The sequence below is a fragment of the Stegodyphus dumicola genome, chromosome 12 (genome assembly GCF_044657685.1).
Source record: "Stegodyphus dumicola isolate Sdum_Otavi_A_Nest chromosome 12, ASM4465768v1".
In the NCBI taxonomy this organism is placed as follows: domain Eukaryota; kingdom Metazoa; phylum Arthropoda; class Arachnida; order Araneae; family Eresidae; genus Stegodyphus; species Stegodyphus dumicola.
In genome coordinates this window covers 42,455,419-42,470,013 of record NC_140779.1, presented here as the reverse complement: position 1 = coordinate 42,470,013, position 14,595 = coordinate 42,455,419, and the positions used below count along the sequence as shown (strand labels likewise).

The window sequence follows — 14,595 nt, the reverse complement described above, 5'->3', positions numbered from 1 at the left end:
ATTAATAATTAAAAAAAACCTTTCTATAATGCCTGCCCATGTGATAAGATTAGAAGCATTTTTGATATTTTCAATGCTTGTGTCTAGTGAAAAGTAGAAAAATAAAAGGAAGATAAACATGTTAAGATTCTAGGATTCTAGTATCAGAAGTAAAACATTCAAATATTATGTTTTCATTGTTCTTCCAGACGTTCTCCAAAAAGTAAGAAATTCATTGAAAACTTTCTAAAACTTAAAAATTCACTACGTGATGATACCAGAGACATTTTCCATTTTGTCACATATCTCTCGAATCTTCTAGAATTCTGGTTTATAAATCTTGCCTTCAAATCCTTCTAAACTTTCCAAGCTGCAATGTATAAAATCCTAAGGAAAAATTATCCCTACCATTTCTGTAACAGCAACAAGACAGAAATATTTTGGAAAAAAGAAAGGAGGGAAAAAGTATAAAATTAATTTTATAGAGAAAACTGATGCCCATTCTGAGAATTTTGAATAATCTGAGACAATTACATGGGAAAAACTCTTACTACGAAAAAATTAAAAACAAGATATTTTTAATTAATTACATTGCTAATTTTGCTTTTGCTAAGAGCTGTTTCGTAAATTGTGCTCGTTTATACCTTGTTTATTTCTCAGATTCAAAATGAAACTTTATAATATGACAGCGAAAAATAAAAATGTTTTATTTTAAAGTTCTTTTTTAAATATAATTTCAATATACAGTCAAAAGTCGTTAATTCGGACACCCATAATTAGGAATGATCTATAATCCGGACCTCAAAGCTACAAACTTTCTGCGCATGCGTCTTTTTCAATATACAGTCAAAAGTCGTTAATTCGGACACCCATAATTGAGAATGATCTATAATCCGGACCTCAAAGCTACAAACTTTCTGCGCATGCGTCTTATTGACACATGCGCGTAAGACCTTTACAGCTGCGAATATGCGTGTGTGCATGCGCATAATACGTTTACACATACGTGTTTAATGTAGAACGGATGGTATAAGCTAAGCTAAAATTATCTAATTATCTATTTCAGTTGATGTTGCAGATTGCGTTGTTCCTTAATCTTCTAATTGGATCTGGCTTATTATTTTTTGCAGACTATTAGAACAATGTTATGAAAGTAAGCTTGAACTTTCGATTATGTCAAATAGAATTTCTGATATATATTTACTAATATGTGAAGGATCTACAAAGCGAAAGTATGTTTCGAAGTGCATTAAACAAAAAGTGGAATTGCTGCAAAAAATAGATAAAGGCATATCCTTTGTTTCTCTAACCATTCCGAAATCTGTTTATCAATTTCACGCTGCTCTGCGGGGTTGGGGGGGGACGCCACAGTGCGCAATGAATTGGAAGTTGATCTGTCAGCACTATCCTTATCTTCAGGGCAGATGTTTTTATTTTATTTGGCTTATAATTCCTTACTAAATGTAGCATTTCATCTCGATGTACTCCGTCTTTGATATGATTTAAATCAAATTCCTCGTCATTATAATTCGCTTCCGATAGTGAAGAGGTTATTGAAAGCGAAAAAATTTCGATTGACAAATTAGTCGGTATTCTCGACAGAGCAATTATAGAACTTCAACAGCAGAACTTTGTAACTGAAGAAGAAATTATGTCTGTTTATAGAATTAAAGAGAAAGTATTATCACATAAAATGAAGCAACTTAAACAACTTACATTGAAAGAAATGTTTAATAAAGTGAACAAATAAATATTAAGTTTTTTTTTTTTTTTTTTTTTTTTTTTTTTTTGTAAATTTTGATACTTTTTAGATCATAATTTTTCTTTATTTCATAAATTACAGTTTCATATTTTTAATTTTATAATTTCTGCATGCCATCTTACCAGATTTAAACTGATGATCTCGATAGAAATCGATAGTCCGGAATTGCCAAAGTTCCGACGAATCCGAATTAACGACTTTTCACTGTAGTACTGCTATTTTAATGAAATTTATCAATGTTACGATGTTTTAAAAAAAGTCATCGAAAAATTCTCAGATCTCGGAATTAAAAATTTCTATAGAAACTAATCTTAAAATCGCCAAAATGTTGAAAAGTCTTAAAATTTAGAACCGTTTAATAAAAGAATTCACATCCTCAAATGTGAAAAGTTGTTCAAGAGCTCTTTATTAGAAAAAATGAATTTCGAAATGCTTGTTTCACTTCTTGCTTAGAAACTCGAGTATCCCATCATTTATATTAGAAATAGAAACAAATTATAATTCATGAACCCATTCAAAAGATTTACCATATACACGGCAGTGAATCGCCAAAAATATTCCTCCAAAATGCTAATTCACACTCAAAATGGCAGTCGTAAAAACAAACAGAAATTTCAGATGATTAAAATTAAGGACCTTCTGCTGATTTTGGCCAAAATTAAGGACTTTTAAGGACCAAAAATTGATTCAAAAAAAAAAAAATCTAAGGACTTTTAAGGATTCTTGACTATACGAGCCCTGAATTCCACTCCATTACTTTTTCTCTAAATCAAATTCTTAATTTTGTTTCTTGATTCATCATCAACAATATTTTCCAAAATTCCTTTAACAAAATTTGAATCACTCATTGTTATTTATTCTTTAAACTGGAGATTTTCGCTGACAATCACACATCTTTGCCAATTTTAAATCTTCTTTCTTGAAATATTTCATCGGAAAAAACATTATTTAAACCTTAATTAATTAATATTGGTTAACTTTACAAAATCCTATACATGGATTCCAAGTGTAAGGTGCAATCATAAATTTCATTGAATTTTGTGCTACTAAACAGTCTTTGGCTTTAAATTTAAAGCCTTCAACTTGCCTAGAAAAATTTATACTTTAATTTTAATTTAAAGCATAAATTTTTCTAGGCAAGTTGAGAATATCTAGTATCCATCACTCTAATACATAACTTTGTTAACACAATTGGCCATTACACCTTTAGAATTCTTTTTAGAACAATAAGCTGACATTAAATACTGTTGCCAATCACAAATTATATTAATACAATACTCTTTGTATTCACATAAAGCTAAATGCTTATATTAAAATAAATAAATATTTAACTTGCAGACAATGATGTGCTTATTACGTGTATGGTAATATTAAATTTTTCTTTTGGGTACAGTCAAAAGTCATTAATTTGGACACCCATAATCCGGACCTCAAAGCTTAAAACTTTCTGCGCATGCGCCGCGTTGACACATGCGCATAGGCGTTTACGCATGCGCGTAAGACCTTTACGACTGCGCATATGTGTGTGCACAATCGCAGAATACATTTTCGCGTGCGCGTTTTATGTATAACAAACGGTATATGCTAAAATTATCTATTTCAGTTAATGTTGATGATTGCATTGTTCCTTAATCTTCGAATTATTTCCGGCTTATTATTTTTTGCAGACTGCAAGAGCAATTTTATAAAAGTAACTTTGAACTTTCGATTATGTCAAATAGAATTTCCGATACTGGAGCTCCAAAAGGATCTACAAAACGAAAGTATGTTCCGATGTCCATCAAACAAAAAGTGGAATTGTTGCAAAAAATGGATAAAGACATGAAGAAGGTGACAGAGAGGTTAGTGAAAATGAAAAAATTTCGATTGACAAGTTAGTCGGTATTCTCGGCACAGCAATTACGGGACTTGAACAGTGGAACTTTGTAACTGAACAAGAAATTATGTCTGTTTATAGAATTAAAGAGAAAGTATTATCTCATAAAACGAAGCAACTTAAACAACTTACTTTGAAAGAAATGTTTAATAAAGTAAACAAATAAATATTAAGCTTTTTTTTTTCTAAATTTTGATACCCTTTAGATCATAATTGTTCTTTATTTCATAAATTACAGTTTCATATTTTTAAATTTAGAATTTCTGCATGCCATCTTACGAGATTTAAACTGATGATCTATAATCCGGAACTGCCGAAGTCTCGATGAGTCCGGATTAACGACTTTTGACTGTATAAGAACATGGAACACTAAACTAATAACAGATTAAAGTAAAATAATTACACAAAATGCATTAAATTTATCAAATAAAAAATCATTTGTACAGACTTAAATACTAAATTTTATATAAAATACATATAATATTATGCCTATGTAATTAAAATTTACTTAATGAGAAAAATTAGACATCATACCAACTTTCACAGGAAAAATATCTTCATTATTTATCTGAGATTCAATCCAATCCATGAGCAACGCGATGTATTTTGCTGCTGGAAGAGCAGTTGGTTTTTTATATTCACCGCCATCAGCCCATCGATATTCATATCTGAGATATATATATGAAAAAATTAAGACATAATATTTAGCTATTCATCTTAAGTAAAGTTCATAAATTAGGAAAATAAAATTGCATACTTAGGGCCTCCAGACATTGTAGGACATGTTTCTTCAGTACAGTAATCCGTCACAGTCCCATAGATAAGATTAATTCGGTTAAAAAAATCTACCACTGTAAGAAGGATTAAAATTTATTAAATGGCATTTTTTATAAATAAATTAGGTAATTCTTTTTTAAAGCAGCTACAACATAAGCCTTTGGTGACATCTGAAGTTTTCACATTACAGATTGAATGATTAACTGATTTTGTTCTGTTATCAGGATTGGATTCAGATTACAAATTCCCCAGTTTTTTCTTCTCCAAAAAAGCAAAGATGTGTTTGACAGTTAACAGCATATAAAAAAACTTCTGATAAAAGAACTCATGAAGGTGCTTTTAAAGCTGAGAAATTAAAATACATTTAGAATCTAAGCACACATGGGAAAACTTAGCAAAGAGGCTTTAAAATGATAAAGGATACTCAAAGTTGCCACATTCAATGAGAATGCAAGTAACAGATAAGAACAAAAGTTCATCTTGCAATAAGCAAAAACTATCTAAAAAGAAACTAAACACACAAAAGCGAGTTGTTGAAGAAGTAAAACTGTCACAAAAGCCTCTATTACACATACCTGATTTTAATAAAGAATTTATTTTGCAAATTAATGCTTCGAACTCTAGTATGGGTGTTATTTTAGCTCAGAAAGGTGAACGAGAGAATGAACATCCAGTATTATACCTTAGTGAGAAGTTTACAGAAACTTAAAAAAGTATTCTACCACAGAAAAGGAATGCACTGCCATAATATTTGCTGTACAGAAATTGCAATATTATTTATACAAGCATTCTAAATTCCTCATCATGATCGATTATAAATGGTCATGATGAGGAAGTTTAGTTTGGATGAAAAATAATGCGAGTCTAAATTCACAACTTATGAGATGGGCAATAGTATTAACAACTCTACAATTACACTGCTATTCATCAAGGTGGTAAAAACCATAAAAATGTACATGCAATAAGTCACACTGCTTGGCCTGATTAAAGAAATGTTTTTTCTATATCAATATAAAAATTATTTTGTTCTTTCCTCACTTTCTGACTGCATGTTATATGTTATATTTCAATTGCATATATGATATTGTGTTGTTTTGAAAGAAAAAAAATGTAAACTTTAAAAATATCAATTGAAGTTTATCTGGAAGGGGGAGAGGTCGTAATATTTTATTGTTTAACAAATAATTATATTTATTCTCCTTGACATTGGAGTGGCAAAGACATATTTGTTATCAAGTAACCATTGCTGAGCAACATCAGAAATTGTTTAAAAATATTATTCTGAAAGTTTTACTAGTAGTAAATGCATGAAAAATTTATACGGAAAGAAACTGTAGTAGTAAGCTGCAGTGTAAAGCTGTAATGGAATAAGCTTGTCGATTTTGGTGACTGTGTGCACTGGCTGCATTAATTAGAAAGTACCATAATTTATGACAGAAGTTTTAATTAATGACATACTCAGCTTTAAAGTAAAACTTGAATTGTATTTAAATTAAATTAAATAGAATTGTATTTAAATTAGTTTTCTATGTGAATTAAGAATAAAATTTATGTTTCACTAATAAGTTCATCTGTTATTTGATAAAAACTGCAAAATACATTACAACGCATTTACATACATACCTACATTTCTGAATCCTGTCCCAATAACAGAACAGTACCGATTAAGCTTGTCAATTTTGGTGACTGTGTGCACTGGCTGCTTTAATTAGAAAGTACCATAATTTATGACAGAAGTTTTAATTAATGACATACTCAGCTTTAAAGTAAAACTTGATTTAACATACTGTATACACTCATGTAACATCCGCACCCCAACTTTACAGATAAAATTTATGACCCACAGAATGTCTAAAAACTAAAACTAAATTTATGTAAACAAAAAGTGACCCACAGAATGTCTAAAAACTAAAACTAAAGATATTCTTACTTTAAAATATATGCTTTTTAACATCGCCTTTTTCCCTTTAGTCAATAAACATCTTTAAAGAAAGAATATGCATTCGTTTTTTCTTTGGTTGGTGCCAGGATGGAAAGCAGAGACTTTCCTTACATTCTGGTACAGCTGTTACTCAGTCATAACATTGGCGCCAGCAATCCACTCGGCAGACGCGATAATAAATGAAGGCAGTCTAAACAAGTTTTCACCACACTGGCTTCCAGGAAATACTCTTTTGCAATGAAATTACTTTCCCTTCCTTGGAGCATTCGCATATTTCAAACTTTCTCTTTTCATTCATAGTATAATTTGGAATTCATGATAGTTAGCAAGTAATGTGGTTGAAATGGGAAAACACAGCAGCTATACAGCGGCTTTTAAACTGAAAGTTGTAGAATTTGTGCAGGAAAATGGAAAAAGAGCAGCAGAAAGACTATAAGGTGGACGAAAAGTGTGTGTGCAATTGGAGCAAACAGTGTGATCAGCTGGCGACAACGAACAAAACAAGACATGCATTTCGTGGTTGAAATGTAAGCTTTCGAACTTAGAAAAAAAGTAGTTGCTTATGTTCATGATATGCGTGCTCAAGGGTACGCAGTAACACAGGAAATGTGCCAAATAAGAGCACTTGCTGCAGCATGAGAAGAAGACATTCCTACATTGCAATTCAAAGCAACTGAAGGATGGTTGCCACGAATGATGAAATGAAATGGATTTTTGTACAGTATGTCAGAACAGATTTAAAATAAAAATAATATGTGCAAGATATTGAAAGAACAAATGTTTATTTAATTTGTGTAAATGTAAATATTAAAACTGCAAGTGTTAGTTAATTTGTGCCTCTATATTATGCTCCTGTGCGAACTAATAAGTGCCGAGTGTTGATAACGTAAATGGGATAATTTATATTATATATGTGGATGGGAGAAAGCGAGTTTGTAAATTTTAGGTAGCTATTAGACAATTTTAAATTTGATAATTTTATAACTTATGCCATTTTCATCCACTTAGAACTTAACTTGGCTGCTTAAAATGAAATTTATACCCTAAATTACTCACGAGAAAAAGCACAAATTTTGAACGACCAGTGTAAAGTCCATACCTGCATTTTAGTGATGTAATTTTAGTAAAAAAAAAGTGCGGACATTATGTGAGCATACACGATATATTAGAAATTAGAAATAAAAATTAATTCTCCTTATTCCATAGATTTTTAATGACAGATATAAATTTCATTCAGAGATTCTTTTCATTAAATCCATTTTGATTTTGTATACTTTCTATATAGGTCAATATATTAGTTTATTTGGTTAATCTTTGCATTATGGTAACTTGGCGATTTTTTGGCGACCAACCCTGCTACAGCAACCTGCTAGTTTTTGTTTGGATGGCATTTTGTTTTCACGAAGTAAAGGCTTTTTTTTTTTTAGTTCAACATTTTTTCTCAACAATCTGCTAGCCGAATTACGCTTATGCTAGAACTTTTATGCAACAAAAGTGCTTAATCATGATGAAGATTAGGTGCGAAATTGGGAGAAAGTGCAGAATCGCAAACTGCTTGCCGTGGTTTTAAGAATTGCACATACACGGTATCCATGTACACGTCGACCTATTTTCACTTAAAAAAAATCCCAGAATTGCACAAAAATGGCATTGCGCACGCTCTTGACTTTATCTATGTACACTGCTAGTAACCTTTATCTCCTTACCAAAATTTCGCCAAACTACCTGTTATCATATTCCAAAGATTAGCCGTTTATTTTATTAGCGCTCCCATTATTTAGTGTGACTTTGAGAGGAATATGATTAAAATAACGTTCAAGAAAACAAGTGTACTTGAATATCACAAATAGAAATGTATCACTCAAGTAAAGCTCATGAAAAACTGCTTCCAAAGACATAAAATTTTGAAAATGCACACTAAGGCAGAGAAAACTGTGTGGTTAAAAATAATCAGCTTTGCTTTCCTTTACTTTTTAATGAATAGTTGCCATTCTATGTGTTAAAAATTTGCTAAAATCTTTTTTTCATGCTGAATGCCAATGTGATTTTAAAAAAATTAATTACAGCATTTAAATACCCTTTGTCCCCCAAAATAAATATTTCCAAGGGAGGAATTAACCACAGCTTCAATCGAATTAACAAAATTCCTCTCAACTGAAATGAACAGTAATGTGTAACACAAAAGCTGATTTACACAGTTTCTAGAGTTAGATAAAAAGTAAATATAATACAACCTTATATATAATATTAAAATGGTACTTAATGTTAAAATAAAACCACTACATGCAGAGTTAATTAAAATTTTTTATTCAAATTAAACTAATGAAATATATTTATATGTTATATGGAAGAAAGAAGTATATATATTTTGGCCCTATAGAAAAAAAAGACCAGCTATTTCACCTAGATGTACACGAGTCTTTTTAGAAATGCAGAAAGTTTCTTGATAAAAAGCAATATTAGTACCAATTACTACATAGTATTCTGTTTAAATTTATTTTTATGGTGTTTATGCTAAAAATGCAAAATTGTTTTAGAACAATATTGTTAAGACGTCAAATTTTCATAATGTGTAAACATGTGCATAATAATTTTTCAGGCTAACAATCTGTCAGTTAATCAACATCCCTATCTTCGTAACTTTTAAAAACCGCATTAAAATTTTTGCAAGAACATGGTTTTTTGCCACAAAATCTCTACAAGGAACAATGATGAGATGCATTTGATAGATAGCTGGTGCACAATGCCGAGTTTGTACAATTCTGACATTTTTTATGTGAAAACAGATTGCTGTCTACACGAGAAGGACCCAGCCAAAAAATTATACAACAATTTCACGAAAAATGCAATTTATTTTTTTTAATGTATTGTTACGAATTTGGTATTTAAAAAGCTAATGTTAGTTCAATTATAAATTAAATGGTTTTATTTCTCGTGCAGTGCAGCGCGTGACGAATATTAAAAGAAAGCTAAGCCGGAAAATTGAAAATACAAGAGCGCGTGCATTAAATAAATAAATAAATATCTCTTTTTGATTTCGAGAAAGTACTGGAAAATTCTAGCGCGTGATTTTAAAATCTTATAAAAGGAGGAAAACATCTCAGTTTGTAGTAGTTGCTTAGTTTGTTGTTGTTTAGAAAACTGCTCTTGTTGATTGTAGCGAATTCGCGGATTAGCGTTCTTTAGCTGTTTTGAATTACGTTCTATTGGATATTTGAGTAGTTAAAAGATAACTACTGTGAGATATTGTAATACTGCATGATAATTTGAGAAAATTTAAGCATTTTTGTAGTGATAATAATAAATTTTTGTTCATTTTTCATTGGACTTGTGCATTCATTTCATAACGAACCCGTACGCACGCAACAATTTTTGGTGTCAGGAGTGGGGTTTTGAATGCCAATTACAAGAGCGATGGAAGAACAATTCAGGCAAATGATGACTGCATTTGCTGCTTTCCAAGAAAAGATGGAAGGGGCCGTCAACTCCGTTAAGGAAGAAATGAAATTGGGCCAGGAATCCGTTAAGGAAGAAATGAAATTTGGCCAGGAATCCGTTAAGGATGAAATGAAAGCCGTTCAAGCTGGTCAAGAAGAAATGAAAAGAGAAATTACCTGCATAATAGAAAATAAATTTGAAGCTATAGAAGGCAGAATTGACACAGTTGAAAGAAAGAGTAACATCCAAGAGTCCGTGTCCTCAGAGAGCATTACATCGGAGTTATTGCAGAATGCACAATTAAATGATAAAGAGAGGAATGCTGCCGATCGCGTCATTAAAGATCTTCGAGTTGTTTTCTCCCGCTCGTCTTCTGACGTGGGTCGAACTAGTTTGACACAACATAGAATAGATACTGGCGATCATCCCCCGATCAAGCAACATCCAAGACGTCTACCATTTGCTAAACAGGAAGAGGTGCGAACACTGTTAAAAGATATGGAAGAAGGCGATGTCATCGAGCCTTCAGTAAGTCCATGGGCATCTCCCATCGTCCTAGTCAGAAAGAAAGACGGCTCAACAAGATTTTGCGTCGACTATCGCCGGTTGAATGAGGCTACGAAGAAAGACAGTTACCCTCTTCCTAGAATTGATGACATTCTAGACACTCTTTCTGGAAGCAAGTGGTTCTCAACACTTGATTTAAAGAGTGGGTATTGGCAGGTAGAAATACAGCCTGAAGACCGAGAAAAGACGGCATTTACTACGGGACAAGGGCTTTGGCAATTCAAGGTGATGCCGTTTGGACTGTGTAATGCGCCGGCAACATTCGAACGTCTTATGGAGACTGTTTTGAAAGGCCTTTCCTATGAAGCCTGCCTGATATACCTGGACGACATCATCATCGTCGGAAAGAGTTTTGAAGAACATTTAGAAAATCTTAGGAAGGTGCTTCAGAAACTGAAAGAAGCCAATCTGAAGCTGAGTCCCGCTAAATGCAAATTGTTCCGAAAGGAAGTGACTTACCTGGGACATGTCATCTCTGCAGAAGGTGTGCGCACGGATCCTGAAAAGGTATCAGCGGTTAAATCCTGGGAACGTCCCGAAAATGTCCATCAGCTGAGAAGCTTCCTAGGTCTTTGCACCTACTATAGAAGATTCGTGAAGGACTTTTCTTCCATCGCAAGACCCCTTCACAAGCTGACAGAGAGCAAGCAAAGATTCTTGTGGACAAAAGAATGCGAAGATGCATTTAACAACTTAAAGGAAGCTTTAACATCTGCTCCAATCCTGGCGTATCCTCAGCTCGATAGACCATTTATTCTCGACACCGACTCGAGCAATGAAAGTGTCGGTGCTGTTTTGTCCCAAGAAATAGACGGCCAAGAACATGTAGTAGCTTACTGGAGCAAGTGCCTGTCTAAACCGGAGAGGAATTATTGTGTCACCAGGAAAGAGTTGTTCGCCATAGTTAAAGCTGTAGAACAGTTCCATCACTATCTATACGGCAGAAAATTCCTGCTCCGCACCGATCATGCATCATTGACCTGGCTTTTAAATTTCAAGAATCCTGAGGGTCAAGTAGCCAGGTGGATACAGAGACTCCAAGAATATGACATCACTATCCGTCATCGTAAGGGATCATCACACGGAAACGCCGACGCCCTGTCTAGAAGACCTTGCCAAGAAAACTGCCGATATTGTTCCAGGGTGGAAGCGAAATACGAGCTGCTGACTCCGGTCGCAAGACAAATTACAACATCAACATCGGCTGATCGAGAACCGTGGAGTGATGATGAAGTCAGGAAAGACCAGCTGGAAGACTGCGACATTAAACCCATAATTGATTTAATGGAGTCGTCAAACAGAAAACCTACCTGGCAGGACATTTCTATCTGTAGTCCTACAACCAAACACTATTGGGCACTCTGGGATTCACTTCACATTCGAAACGGCGTCTTATACCGGAAATTCGAATCGGATGATGGGAAGACGTTCCGATGGCAGCTGATACTTCCAAGATCCCGCATTCCTGATGTCCTTAAAGAACTACATAACAGCCCTACGGGAGGTCACTTTGGAATAATGAAGACCTTACAGAGAGTTCGTGAGCGCTTTTACTGGAATAATGCAAAGGATGACGTGCAAAAGTGCTGCCGATCTTGCGATGCCTGTGCAGGTCGGAAAGGACCAAAGAGACGCAGCCGAGGCAAGCTGCAACGTTACAATGTACGGGCGCCTTTTGAACGTATCGCCTTTGACATCCTGGGACCTCTGCCACGAACTGCTGATGACAACAAATACATACTCGTTGTCGTTGATTACTTCACCAAGTGGCCTGAAGCGTATCCTATTCCTGATCAAGAGGCTGTTACAGTAGCTGAGGTGATGATACAGCACTGGATTTCCAGGTTCGGAGTGCCTCTTCAGTTACATTCCGATCAGGGAAGGAATTTTACCTCGGTAGTAATCAAAGAACTATGCAAACTACTCGGCATTGACAAGACCCAAACGACGCCATTACATCCCCAGTCGGACGGCATGGTAGAGAGGTTCAATCGAACCATCCTTAATAACCTCTCATTAGTGGTTTCCAGAAACCAGCAGGACTGGGACAAGAAATTATCGCTGTTTTTACTGGCTTACCGCAGTGCTGTCCACGAGACTACCGGCTATTCTCCATCACAGATGCTCTTCGGTCGTGACCTTCGTCTGCCTTGTGATCTATTGTTTGGCCGCCCTCCAGATGCTCCTTCATCGTCTGAGGAATATATTCAAGATCTCCAGGCCCGGTTTGAAGTGATGCACAACTTTGCACGAGAGCGAGTCAACTTAGCGACGGAGAAGATGAAGACCCGATATGACACAAGAGCTACTGAACATCAATTCCACGCAGGAGACAAGGTGTGGTTGTGGAATCCGACTCGACGGAAAGGACTTTGTCCGAAATTACAGTCACCTTGGGATGGCCCGTACACAGTCCTAAACAGGCTGAATGACGTCGTGGTTCGGATTCGTAAGTCTTCAAACTCTAAACCTAAAGTCGTTCATTACGACAGGTTAGCTCATTACTATGGCCATAGTACGTAATGTAAATAATTGTAAATAGTATCAGACCATGGTCCTTTATGTTTTTAAATGTGTATTTGATTTGATTTGTATTTAGTATTTGATTTGCATTTAGTATTTGATTTGTATTTAGTATTTCTTTTGTATTTAGTATTTGATAGCATTTGATTTGTTTAAGTTAGTTATAAACATTTATTGTTCATGTTTATTATTGTAATGTAATGCTTATTAATGCATTTATGCCACAGTTGTAAGTTTAGCTTCCTGTCCAGGGATTGTACTGCCCGGGACGTGCAGTCCTTGGGAAGGGGGCAGTGTTACGAATTTGGTATTTAAAAAGCTAATGTTAGTTCAATTATAAATTAAATGGTTTTATTTCTCGCGCAGTGCAGCGCGTGACGAATATTAAAAGAAAGCTAAGCCGGAAAATTGAAAATACAAGAGCGCGTGCATTAAATAAATAAATATCTCTTTTTGATTTCGAGAAAGTACTGGAAAATTCTAGCGCGTGATTTTAAAATCTTATAAAAGGAGGAAAACATCTCAGTTTGTAGTAGTTGCTTAGTTTGTTGTTGTTTAGAAAACTGCTCTTGTTGATTTTAGCGAATTCGCGGATTAGCGTTCTTTAGCTGTTTTGAATTACGTTCTATTGGATATTTGAGTAGTTAAAAGATAACTACTGTGAGATATTGTAATACTGCATGATAATTTGAGAAAATTTAAGCATTTTTGTAGTGATAATAATAAATTTTTGTTCATTTTTCATTGGACTTGTGCATTCATTTCATAACGAACCCGTACGCACGCAACAGTATTATATAAGAATTAGTCAATAATTAAAAATTGTATTTTAAACCGCTAAAGTGTGTTTTTATATATGTTGATAGTGGTAATCAGCTTACAATAAATATCTACAGTTTGGAAATCTTTTTAACCTTTTGATGGTCAGCTCGCATTCTAGTTAGTACAGTCAAAAGTCATTAATCCGGACTCATCGGGACTTCGGCGATTCCGAATTATCGATTTCTCTGGATTATAGATTATCAGTTTAAATCTGGTAAGATGGCATGCAGAAATTAGAAAATTAAAAATATGAAACTGTAATTTATGAAATAAAGAAAAATTATGATCTAAAAGGTATCAAAATTTACAAAAAAAAAAAAAAAAAAAAAAAACTTAATATTTATTTGTTTACTTTATTAAACATTTCTTTCAATGTAAGTTGTTTAAGTTGCTTCGTTTTATGTGATAATACTTTCTCTTTAATTCTATAAACAGACATAATTTCTTCTTCAGTTTTGTTCCGCTGTTGAAGTTCCGCTGTGTCGAGAATACCGACTAATTTGTCAATCGAAATTTTTTCCGCTTTCAATAACCTCTTCACTATCGGAAGCGAATTATAATGATGAGGAATTTGATTTAAATCATATCAAAGACGGAGTACATTGAGATGAAATACTACATTTAGTAAGGAATTATAAGCCAAATAAAAAAAATCTGCCCTGAAGATACGGATAGTGCTGACAGATCAACTTCCAATTCATTGCACGCCGCGTCATTTCCCTCCCCCTGCAGAGCAGCGTGAAATTGATAAACCTATTTCGGAATGATTAGATAATCAAAGGACATGCATTTATCCATTTTTAGCAGCAATTCCACTTTTTGTTTAATGGACTTTGAAACATACTTTCGCTTTGTAGATCCTTTACATATTAGTAAATATATATCGGAAATTCTATTTGACATAATCAA

General features: G+C 33.8%; 1 protein-coding gene across 3 annotated transcripts in view; it reads right to left on the bottom strand.

The window, feature by feature from the left end:
• LOC118194659 (MOB kinase activator-like 3) overlaps positions 1 to 14,595 on the bottom strand; it is a 60,614-nt gene that overhangs the window by 37,946 nt on the left and 8,073 nt on the right. For all 3 annotated transcript variants that reach the window (XM_085827657.1, XM_035365828.2, XM_085827659.1), the window contains exons 3-4: positions 4,375 to 4,468; positions 4,152 to 4,285 (exon numbers count right to left, since the gene is read on the bottom strand). In XM_085827657.1, coding sequence (XP_085683783.1) covers positions 4,152 to 4,285; positions 4,375 to 4,468 — 228 coding nt within the window. The remainder of the gene's footprint in view (positions 1 to 4,151; positions 4,286 to 4,374; positions 4,469 to 14,595) is intronic.